Source organism: Panthera leo, chromosome D2, assembly GCF_018350215.1.
Source record: "Panthera leo isolate Ple1 chromosome D2, P.leo_Ple1_pat1.1, whole genome shotgun sequence".
NCBI classification, from domain to species: domain Eukaryota; kingdom Metazoa; phylum Chordata; class Mammalia; order Carnivora; family Felidae; genus Panthera; species Panthera leo.
In genome coordinates this window covers 30907842-30919490 of record NC_056689.1, presented here as the reverse complement: position 1 = coordinate 30919490, position 11649 = coordinate 30907842, and the positions used below count along the sequence as shown (strand labels likewise).

Below are 11649 nucleotides of genomic sequence, written 5' to 3'. Positions count from 1 at the left end.
CCGGGGCCGCATCCACCTTCCAGAAGCTCTTTCCTCCCGAGAGGACCCCTCCCTTCCAGCTCCTTGGAGACCCTCACAGTCCTGCCATCCCCAGGAGAGGGACAAGGGGAAGGAAGGAGAAGGGGCACGAGAGGCCAGGGAACTGGGTGAGGCTGCCATTGAAGTGACCAGTCCACCAGAGCCCTGTCCGCTCCCCGGGGAGCCGGGGGCCCCAGGGCAGTGCTCAGGCAGCAAAAGGGGAGAAGCCGAGCAGGAGGGCAGCAAGAGAAAGAAAGAGAAGGAACCGGACTCTGCACCTGAGGCTGTCAGGACCGCTCGGAAGCGGGAGAGGAAAGCGCATGCGTGCAAGTGGAGCGTGGCTTCGTTTGGTGGCTACTTGGGGACTGAGCTCCTTGGAAGCCATCTTCGGTCTGCAAGGCACACGCCGGGCCCGTGCGCCTGTGGTTTACAAGTATACCTGTGCACTAATTGTCCTATCAAAACCTCTTCTTAGAAAAGGGTCCCAACCCCACTCCAGTCTCTGCGGGAAGCTGGGGAATGGGTTCCTCAGGACGGCTCCCAGTGAGGAGCACCTGGAGCGCCCCTGTGGGAGGGGGCACACAGGGGCGGGGGAGCACCTCCTACAGGAAGTCTCCAGCAGCGGCGGGCTCAAGGCCGTGGCTCCGCTCCTGCCACCGGCAGCGCAGCCCGGAGAAGGGCTGGTCCTGCACGCTCTCCAGCTCGGGGAAGCCCAGCTGATTGAGGATCTCATAGACTCCGGCCTTTGATGCCACCTGGGGAAGACAGCAGAGATGGGGGCGGAGTTCCCAGGGAGACGGGTCACCCTGCCCCCCCCTCCCCCTCCACCACATCACCACACCTTCCTCCCTGAGCTCGGCTCAGCGACCCGAGCAAGTTTGTGTTTTGACCGCCAATGGCCGCTCTGAGTTTCAGTTCCCTTATAACGGGGACAACAGGCTCCACCTCCTAGGACCATGATGGAAGGCTACAGAGCACAGAGCACCCAGCAGATAAGAAGGAAATGGACAGCCGCGCAGGAAGCCAAGTGCCCCTGTGCCTGTGCCGCCCTGATGTTCCCACTGAGATGCTCGGGGGCACAGAAGGCAGCGGGGAGACAGGAGCCAGCGACAGCCCTGTGGCTGTGTGTTCGGGCTGTGAACCAGGCAGCTCCACCGCAGGCCTCAGTGCAGGAGGGCGGGCTGGGGGCTCCCTGCCAGCAGCCCAGGGCCCGGCACTAGACTCAACCCACTCATCAACCAGCCCCCTTCTCTCTCCACCATCCTTGGAGATGGGGAGGATTCAGGCTCCACTCAGACCAACGGTCCCCAGGCAACCCTCCCCCCGCCACCCTCCACTCATCCCCACGATGGAGGGACTGAGGGCCCCAGAGGCTGGAGCCCACACTCTGGACTGGACCAGTTCTCTCCTTCCTTGATACGCCCCCAACATGAGCCACCTAGGTTCAGCTGGGGAGGGGATCAAGTTCCTGCCCAGCCCCTGGTTCCCCCAATTTCTACTCTCCAAGCAGAGCCCAAGCAGAGGTGTCTGAAGTCCCCCACTACCTCCATCCATCCCACCCAGGGGTCCAAAGAGGAAGCCGAGCCCAGTCCTGCTCAGGAGGATGGCCCTGACGTGGACTTGGTGTGATCCACCCCCCATCAGGGCTCCTGACTCAACACGCATCTGCCCAAGGACCGCCCTGAAGGCTTGCCTTCAGCCCAACTACCCAGCAGCCAGCAGCCACTGCCATGGTCCCTCTGCCTCTGTTCCCACAGCTCTGACCTCACCCGCACTCCTACCTAAGCTCCCGTGCCCTTCCTATGCCCACTCTGGCGGGGTCACCAGCTCCCACTCTCCGCCCCGCCTGCCCCAGGGGAGCTAACTCCAGCCTCGAGTCCGGATTAGAACCGTCAGGACAGGCCGGCAAGGTCAGGAGAGACCGGCGTCCGGGCGGAGGGGTAATTACAGGCTGCTCTGCCCAGCGGGGGGAGGAGGCCTCTCTCCTGACCTAGAGGTGCCAAGGCAGCAGCTCTGCCCCCAAAACCAGCCAAGCCGGAAGAAGAACTAGAAGAACCAGGAGGCCAAGCAGAGAGAGGGACGGTGGAGATGGAACTAGAGGGCAGTGTGTCAGGCCAGACACGGTGGGCTTTGCAGCGAACCGACTGGCCCTAGTGCTGACCGTGAACGCGGTACTTACTCTGTGCTCAGTCTCCTCCTCCGTACAATGGGAGAGTAAGAGTGGCCACGTAAGGCAGCCCCGCTTACCCAGGGCCCAGAAGGTGGCACCGGGTATGTCTCACGGACTCCCCCCACCCACAACATCCTGAGGTGGCACAGACAGTAACAAGATGCATCTTACTGCTGAGGACTGCTGGTTAGAGGGCTCAGCTTGTCCGAGGTCACAGCTGGAAGGTGGCAGGGGCCACGCCACCATCTTGCCCCTCGCAGGGCACAGGTGAGGGGCGAACGCAACAATGGGCATGGAGCACCGGGGAATGTCAGCCTCGGGGACGCACCGAGGGCCCCCACACGCCTGCTCGCCCTCCTCCTCCTCCTCCTCCTCTGGCACTCACTCATCCAGCTTTTCCCGACTGCCCGCCGAGTACGGGTGCCTGAGGGGTGGCCTCAGCCCCACGCCCACCCCCCGCGTCTCACCTCCCGCATCCAGGCGCTGAAGGGCCTCTGCCAGGAGTCGGCCTTCTCCAGGTGGAGGTAGGCGTTGAGGAGCACCAGGTAAACGTAGCGCTCCAGGTACTGTAGGCTCCGAAGCTGCAGCCTCCGGGCCTCCGGCTCCGATTTGGCCGCTTTGGCCTGGAAGACGGCACGGGGTGGGAGTCAGGCACACCACACGCTCACACCCCGGCTGCCCTCGGCACCAGCACCAGGACAGGAGGAAGGGATTCAGACAGCAAGGCCAAGGGCACGGCCCCGGTTACAGGAGAGGCCAACAGATGGCAAGGCTAAGCCGTCAGGGCTCCGACTGTGGATGCAGCACGGCCTCACCCACCCCCCCACACCTCCACACCCCCGTGGCCCAGGCTCCGTGGCCTCCAGCTGCTCACAGGCAGGTGAGTGTATCGCTGTCTGGGAGGGGGACCCCCCTCTTGGCCTCTGACCCCAACCGGTCCCTCGCTGACTTCCTCGCCCATTCCTCAAGTGGCTCAGGATCAGGGGCAGAAGGGAGTCAATATAGCCCTCGGCCCTGGCCCGACCCTCCGGCAAGGCTGGGACAGATCCCAGAAAGGCCACCAGGGCCGGGGATCAACAAGAGATCCGGTGGCTGAGGGAAGAAAGAGCTGTGTGTGCACTGGGTGGAGGGACATCAGTCTGTTTAACGAGCCACCTTGGGCAGCTTCTAGGAGAACAGCACCAGGTGACATGCTGGGGAGAGAAAGGACAGCCACATGGTTAAAGATAGGCTTCCCAGAGAGCGTGGGATTTGGCTGGGCTGTGTGGGTGGAGAGAGCGAGCAGCCTGTGGGGCGGTGCAGAGGTGAGGCCGGTGCCCGGCAGGTGGGGACTGGAAGGGGCTGGCCTGGCTGGAACGAGGGTGTGAGGGGACAGGAAGGGGAGCTGGACTGGCAGCCAAGTGTGGAAGCCTACCCTCTACTCCAGCCCAGTTCCCACCCTGGCATGCAGATGCCTGGGGCCCCAGCCCAGACCGATCAGATGGGAGCCTGCGGGCCTACACATCAGGGTTCCAAGAAGCTCCCCGGGTGATTCTCTGTGGCCAGGGTATAGCACCATGGCTTTAGCATGGGGGGAGCCGCTGAAGGTTTGGGGGTAGGAGTGACCTATTAACAGAAGACTCACAGGAGGCTAATGCTTAGGAGGAAGGGGACTTAAATGGGGTCCTCTTGAGGCTTTCTTGGCATGGGCATTGGTGGGCACCCCAAGACATACAGAGTCAGCTCCCCGCTGGACAGTGTCCCTGCCACCAAGTCTGAGTTGTTCCTCTGACCTGCCACAGACACGCAGCCCAGCCTGGAGGCTGAGCCCCGGAGAGGGAACACGACATCTCATCTCACCCCCGCCCCTTCTCACCCCACACCCTCCAGGGCCCAGAGCAGCTCTCTGTGCTCCAGGAAGAAGATGTAGTTCAGAGGCTGTTCCCTCGGGTGCCAGAAACATCTGCGGGAGGGGGCACAGCTAGTCCAGGGCCTCCGGGAACCAGGAAGGGCGGCCTCCCAACAGCCGGGCCATGGCTGAAAGCCTTCTCGCGGGGACACAGCTCAGCCCAGTGTGTCTCCTCCGGGCCGCCGCAGGAAGGCCCCAGACATGACATGACCTACAGCCCCAAGAACCAGGAGCTGGAGGGGGACCGTTTGCAGGGCCTGAGCTCCCCTACCCCCCATTTCTGCCTCAGGTAACAGCCTTCCCGGGATGGAGCCAGTGGTTACGGAAACTTGCACAGCCAGCCCACCCACACCATCCAGAGGGAGCTCTGGGTCCCCAGGGATGGGGCAGGAGTGGAGGGTGGGCAGTGGATGGGGCCCCAGAGCAGGGAGGGCCCACGACCACTGCTCTGACTCCCTGGGAGACATGATGGGGCTCTGGTCCCAGTTCTGCCATTTCACCTGTCAGCCCCCATGATTCTGGAGGTGGGATAGCTCCAGCACATAAGGTGCCCCTGTAAACCATGAAGAGCCAAGGTCATCTGTGGAGCAGGAGAGAGCACTACAACAGGAAGAGGAAGCGTGCGTAGGCCCTGCCTGCAGTGACACTCACAGTCTGGGTGGGGGGCAGAGGACACCTGCAGAGTACCCAGAGCAACCGGGTCAGGGGACCAAGGCAGGGCAGGGGGCTGGACCAGGACGGGCATCAAAAAAGGTGCCCGGGTGGCTCAGTCGGTTAGGGTCCAACTTTAGCTCAGGTCATTATCTCAGTTTATAAGTTTGAGCCTCGCATCAGGCTCACTGCTGACATCTCAGAGTCTGGAGCCTGCTTCAGATCGTCTGTCCCACTCTCTCTCTCCACCCCTCCCCCACTCACTCTGTCCCTCTCAAAATAAATAAATACACTTAAAAAAAAAAAGGTGGTGATATTAGAGGTGGGTTAGGAAAAAGCAGGGCAGGAAGGTGCCCTGAGAGGGGGAGGAAAGGGGTCAGAGAGTGAGGTGTGTCCAAGGGAGACTGACAGGGGAGGGGGCAACAGGGGAGGCTGGGGCCCAGAATAGGGTGTGGAAGCCACTCCAGGCCCTGACCCTATGGACAAAGGGGCCACTGAAGGCTTCTGGCGGATGTGAGGGTGGAAATGGCCCCATGGCTGCTGCAGGAAGATGAATGGAGCAGAGAAAGACAGGTGCCTTGTTTTAAGGACCAACAACCAGGGGCTCAAAAAAGTGCAGTTTTGCTTAGCAATTAGGAAGCGGAGGGGCCCCTGGACGGCTCAGTCGGTTAAGCGTCCGTCTTCAGCTCAGGTCTGATCTCACCGTTCATGAGTTCGAGCCCCACGTCGGGCTCTGTGCTGACAGCTCGGAGCCTGGAGCCTGCTTCGGATCCTGTGTCTCCCTCTCTCTCTGCCCCTCCCCCACCCGTGCTCTGTGTCTCTCTTTCAAAAATAAACATTAAAAAAAAAAAGAAATTAGGAAGTGGACAAAAAATTAAAAGAAGTTTCTACCTAGATACAAAGTATGGCCAATACACCACCATCTGCCGACCCCTAAGTGGTTACTCCGGGCCCTCATCACCCCATCCCTTCCCAATCTCCATCCCTGGAGCCTACTCGACATTTTCTTAGAAAGGAGAGGAAGTCACCCCCAGATCCACCAGGCAAGAACCATTTTAAACTACTTTCAGCTAGAGAGCTCTAACGACACATCCTACAGGCATGAGAAGCCCTCAGCTCTGGGTTGGCCCACAGGTTGGCCCACGGGTTGGCCCACGGCTCTGGCCCGGGACAGAGCATGTCCCAGCCACACAAGCCCTATCCTCTCCAAGCCCCCCGCTCCCATGGGGACAGAGGCCTGCTGCTCCCAGAGACACCAGAGGGCACAGAGTCTGAGGAATATTCAGGGTGAAGAGGTTGAGTGTCCTTCTGAGCCCTACTGGTAAGTAGGGTAGAATTATCTCTAAATTCGGACCACAAGTAAAGGTGACACTGACACCCCGCCCCCCCCACGAGGTGCCGTGGGCTATTCCTGCATGATCGCAGGCTATGATTTGGGACAATGACCCATCTTCCCATCAAGGCCCTGGTTTCCTTAAAATCACCCCATGTTGGCACTGTCTGGGGAGGAGGATAGGCCAGCCACCTCCTGTCGATAAAAATAGTGGCGCCATTTTTAAATGGCCCGGCCGGCCAGGCTGTCATTAGCTGTGGTGGAGCTGGACAAGGCTTCCTCATCCACTGGGCCTGAGCCCTAAAATAGAAGAGGCCTCGGAAAGGTGGCCGGGGTGCTGGGCATTTCAGCTCTCTCCAGCCTGAGGTCGGCCAGCCTCAGCGTGGGCCCAGCGTGGCAGGCAGTGGTTCTCCTGAAGCTCTGCTCTTTGCTGGGCCACATGGAAGAGGCCCACGGAGGCCGGGCTGATGTGCCTCCCCAGGTGTGTCTGGGGCCGACTGCACACCACATGCCAGGCTGAGCACATCACACCCAGAACTCACTGTTAGATCCTAACTTGCCCTCCTAGCAACCCCGTGAAGGAAGAGGGACGTCCCATTTTGCAGATGCGGCCGGGCCAGGCTAAGTAACTGCCCGACGCCAGAGTTCCCGTCTGGGACAGGAATTGCAAACGCCCAGCTCAGCTCTCTGACCACCCTGGGCCCTTTTGCCACAGTCGAGCTCAACCACACCCTGTCTCACTCTTGCCTCTCTACCTTTACCCCCCGGCCTTGCTCCTGCCTGGAAAGCCCTTCTCCTCCACCAGGCCTGGCCCTGCTCCACTCGTCCCTTCAGGCCCTGGCCGAGCCCTGGCTCTCCTGAAGCCTGCTCTGAGTGCTCCAGCCCCTTCTCGGCCTCCTCTGCTCCCCAAGGAATGATCGGTCTGGAAGACAAGCCTGGGGGCAGGCACCGGACTCTAAGCAGGCTCCCACCTTCCCTCCTCCCCACCACCCTGAATGTCAGTGTCAGGGCTCAGACTAGGCGTGAAGCAGGCACGGGGTTGGTGGGTGGGCACGGACTCCCCAGTCCATCTCACACTTCCAGTGCCATCTGGAATCGGGATTCCAGGCAGGACACTGGGGACCCCACATGTGCACCTCCACCCCCGGGAATCCGGACTCTGCCGTGCTACCCCTGCTTGTGGGCTCCAGGGGGATATCGATCTGGCTTCTCAAACTCACAGAGCATGTCCCAGGCGAACCTCCTGAGGTCTCCCCAAATCTGCCCGCCCGTGTGTCTGCCCGTCTTAATGCTCATCCTTCCTGCTGCTCAGCCCAAAGCCTGGCATTTCTCCCTACCTTCGCCCTTTCTCGGCCCTACATCCAGCTAGTCAGGGCATCTCATTGACTCCACTTCAAACACTCCCAGATGAAGCTCACCTCTCACCACCTCAAGTCAAGCACCTGTCTGGCCTCCCTGGCCACCCTCCCTCCCACTTCTGAGACCTATTCTCAACACAGTGCCAGAGTGATCCCGCTAGAATCTTAAGTCGGCTCCTCTGCTCAACCCACTGCACAGGCCCCCACTGGCACTCAGTGGAGAAACCAACGTCTGTGTGATCGTCCCTGCGATCCCAGACCAGGCCCCATCCAGCCTTCCCCCTGCCCACGTAGCCGCTGACCTCCTCTCCTGCCCCTCCCTGCTCCTCCTCCTTGCCCCTCAAACACACCAGGAAGCCCCCACCTCAGGGCCTTTGCACTTGCCATATCCCTCTGTCTGGATGTCAACATGGCTCTCCCATTTACCCCCTCCGATCTTTGTGCAAATGCCACCTTTCTCATCAAGCCCTTTCCTAACCCAGATCGGATGTTAAAACTGCAACCCCCTACGCCCACAGACATATCGCTACCCGACACAACGTGACTTTGACTCATATGCTGTTCCTCACGTGTCTCCCTCAGAGAGCGCGTGTCCCCCGAGGGTAGGAGCGTCCCCGTTCTGAGGTATGCCCAGGACTAGCACAGTGCCTGGCACTTGGAAGGTATGCGGTAAACGTCTGCCAAGTCAGTGACTAACGGGTCTATCTTCCATTTTTATTAAGCCCTAAATCACAGACTGCCTGGGGTTACCTAGATCAACCCCTCTGCTTTCCGGAAGGGGAGATCAAGGTCAAAGAGGTGAACTGACATGCCAGGGTCACCTGGAGAGCTGGGCACAGCATAGGCTGCCGGGCAAACGGAGCCCAAAAAGAGAAACAAGGGGAACAAGTGGGGCCAGGCTCACGGCCTGAGTCAATCCGGACCAGACAACACCCCTGTTACTGGAGTATCCCTGCTGCCGTTTCCCCGACCCACTCAGTTGGAACGAGCATGGCCCCGTGGCCTCTGCTGTCCAGGTGAAGCAGGGTTCTGGGCTGGGCAGGGAACAGACAGCCTTCAAAGTTGGTTCGTCTCCGCAGGGCAAGGTCCCAGAGCTCCGACCCCATCATTCTCAAAGTTCGACACACCGCCCACTCCTTGTTGGACATTGGCCCTCAAGCAATAGGTGCCAGCTGCTTCCAGGGGCTTTCTACGAGTCCCTGCAAACTGTCCTCAGGCCTGTCCTGGGGCGTCAAGCACGCGGAAGCTTTCTGTAACTCCCGAGAAGGGAGAGAACGGCCCTCGGCCTGTAGACAAGGAACCGGTTTTCCAAAGAACACCTCCTGTTCGGTACTTTCAGAGCAGGAAGGGACTAAACCTGGCACCGTGGGCTTCTCTGTGTGTCATTCATTCACCAAAGGTTGTTCACCCCTAGCCGGGCTCTGCACTTCAGTGCCAAGCATGGTCCCCGCCCTCAGGAGCCCACTGTCCTGCACATAACCTAGTGGGCTGGCCAGGTGTCCCAGCCCCACTGCCCACCACCCCCTGCACACCCGCTCCCACCTCACCTAATACCCCGGCTGGTGCTCACCACCACCCTTCAAGGCAGGTAGGGGAAGCAATAGTGACCCCAGGTGACAGATGGCACAGGAGAGGCCCGGGCAGGCCAAAGCAATGTGGCAAAGGTCGTGCAGGGAGCTGCTGGCAGAGCCCAGGCTAGAACTCAGGGCTTCCGACCCACACCCAGGGCTCCTCAGGTCGCTAGAGAAGACTGCCCTCTCCTGGCAGACCGGCAGTGTGGACAAAGAACGAGAAGGCATAAGGAAGGCAGGGCCGAGTTTTCCTGTTTCATCGTACAAGGACTTACTCAACCTCCCGCCCATCTATCTGCTCACTAGACTGGCGTCTCCAGAGCCCGAGGTGGGCCAGGCAGGGCCTGCGGTCAGAGTTTCAGAGCCGAGACCCTGCACGGCAGAAGAGAGACAAGCAGCAGAAAGAGGCGGCCCCAGTGACAACCACGACCCTACCAACGACAGCCGTGCGCACGGAGGCAGCGTCTCGTGCACGCGGAGTGGGCGCGGCCAAGGCGTGCACCCCTCCCAAACCACTGCGAGTTCCAAGCCTCGGGTGCACACTTAGAAACAAGCCTGGCACACGGCTCCGGCTCCGTGGATGCCTGCTGCTGCATAAACCAGGAAACGCCCCTGCAGGGTGCAAATTTTTCCAGCTCAGCCACACGGCGAGGAGGAAGGGAAAGCGAGAGAGGTCTCAGCTACTGAGAACGCGTGCCCTACACACGTGCACGCATGTGCACACGCACGCGGCACACACACACACACCCCCTCTCCCCGTTCTGGCAGCCGCTGGATGACCCACTGGCTCAATTTTGGGCTGAGTGTGAAAGAGCCTTAGGAAGCAACCCTTTCCCTCCATCGTATTTTACGTGACAGCACACGGCATTCCAGGGTGGCTCTGATCGCATGGCCCTGGCCCCGGCCCCGGAGACACATTACCTACTGGAATGAGGTCTCCAGGGAACAGCTTTGGCCAAGCCAGAGTCTTGGAGAGACTGAGAGAGACCCCACCTGGGGCTCAGAGCCAAAACTGTCTCACTCTATATTTTTCATAAGATAATAACCTTCGACTTTGGGGACACTGAGCTCAATCCCTGACCTCGTGGCAACTCTGCACCAACCCGGGCCGGTGCATGCAGTAGGGCCTGGGGACGTCCTTGCCGACCCCTCCTTTCTCCACCACAATAAAACTGCCTCCTGGGTCATGGTCATCCAGAAGGAAAGGAACACAGGCAGAGGAGTTGGGAGATAGGTTCTGGTCCTGCCTCAAGCTGGTCACAGTGTCATTAGGCCTCAGTGCCTTCCTCGGTAAAATTGGCCTCGTAAATCCCACTGTCATCTCCTTACCAGCGGCTCTGAGGACCAAAGGAGACAAAAAAGTAAGTTCTGAGAAAACTCGAAAAGCACTGCTCAAAGTTAAAGCACTACAGTCTTTATAAAATAAATCTCAACTTGAGACCAAAGGACATTTTCTTTCTCTTTGTGGGGCTTTTATCTCAGCTTTTCTTCAAACTCTTTCTGAAGGGACAGAAGGGAGACACATTAGACTGTGTTAAATACAGAACACTAAGAATTAACGTCACCAGCCAAGGCTAAGGAAAAGGCCCCCTGGCATTAATGATTCTAGCAGGACTTCCTCCAGGAGCCCTGACCTTGGTTTCTGTCACAAATATTTTCCCTTTCCAGGCCCAGCAGGAAACAACTAATTCACCAGATGCTGTCACCACTGTGGGCTGGTGGCCATCTTGGATTCTCTCAGCCTGGGGCCCAGCCTTCTCACCTCTATCGAAACCTCAAGGAGTGGCTTAGTTCAAAGAGTTTTCTCTTTTTTTCCTTTCGACGTGGTTTTCTAAATGCCCTGAGCATTCTGGCCCCCTCACACGCATAGGACTGATCAGGCCCTGACCCACTGTCACTGACGCTCTAGAGAATGGGGGAGGCATCACTGAGCTGCAACCCACAGAGGCCAGGCAGCCCGAGTCGGGCCCAGGCAGAGAGGGCGGCCCAGACTGTTAGTACACCAGGGAAGGCCTGTCTCCATGGAAAATGTGTATGCAGCTTTGGTCCCACCCCCCCACCCCACTCCTATACCTGTGACCCGAGGCTGGGATACGCTCCTACCCTCCGGCCTTCTGAGGCTGGGAATACAAGGGCAAGTTTCTAGTTGTTCTTTTCCCCCACAGCAGGGCTTGAGGTGGGAGGGAGGTGTGACTGCCTCCGACTTGGGAAGCCGTGTGGCACCCAGAGTGGACGTGACCTGAGAGTCGGTCTGGGGCCTCTCTCTCCTCCTGCCACCCACCAGCTGTGGGTTCTTGGGCAAGCCCAGTGCCTCCCTTCCTCAGATACAAAATAGAGGCACTGTTACGGTCTGCCCTTCATCAGGCACAGGTAGAGAGTAAGGACTGAGCCAGGAGTACCCCCGCTGCTGGGGGCGCCTCCCACGCAGGTTCCCAGTGGGGACACATGGGGACTGGGTCCCCTGGCCTCCAGCACTGGCCTCTAACAACTCCCAGCCTCCCCCCAGGAGCCCCTCCATCTTTCTTCTCCCGGCCCACCCAGGTCACCCAGACCCTCATCACCGACTGCAGGTCTATCCGACTCTGGAGGGACCTTAGGGCTCACCAACCCCAACAGCCTTCCTCTTGGCTTTAGAGAAGCTCCTCCCAAACCTCCTTTGA

The 11649-nt window shown here is 59.6% G+C and overlaps 1 protein-coding gene across 3 annotated transcripts in view; it reads right to left on the bottom strand.

Moving 5' to 3' along the window:
• Positions 1-275: 275 nt before the first annotated feature.
• The window catches only part of PALD1 (phosphatase domain containing paladin 1), a 72601-nt gene continuing 61227 nt past the window's right edge, over positions 276-11649 (bottom strand). For all 3 annotated transcript variants that reach the window (XM_042908520.1, XM_042908519.1, XM_042908521.1), the window contains 2 exons: positions 2656-2811; positions 276-773 (listed from right to left, as the gene is read on the bottom strand). In XM_042908520.1, the coding sequence (XP_042764454.1) occupies positions 621-773; positions 2656-2811 (309 nt within the window). In that variant the 3' untranslated portion in view covers positions 276-620. The remainder of the gene's footprint in view (positions 774-2655; positions 2812-11649) is intronic.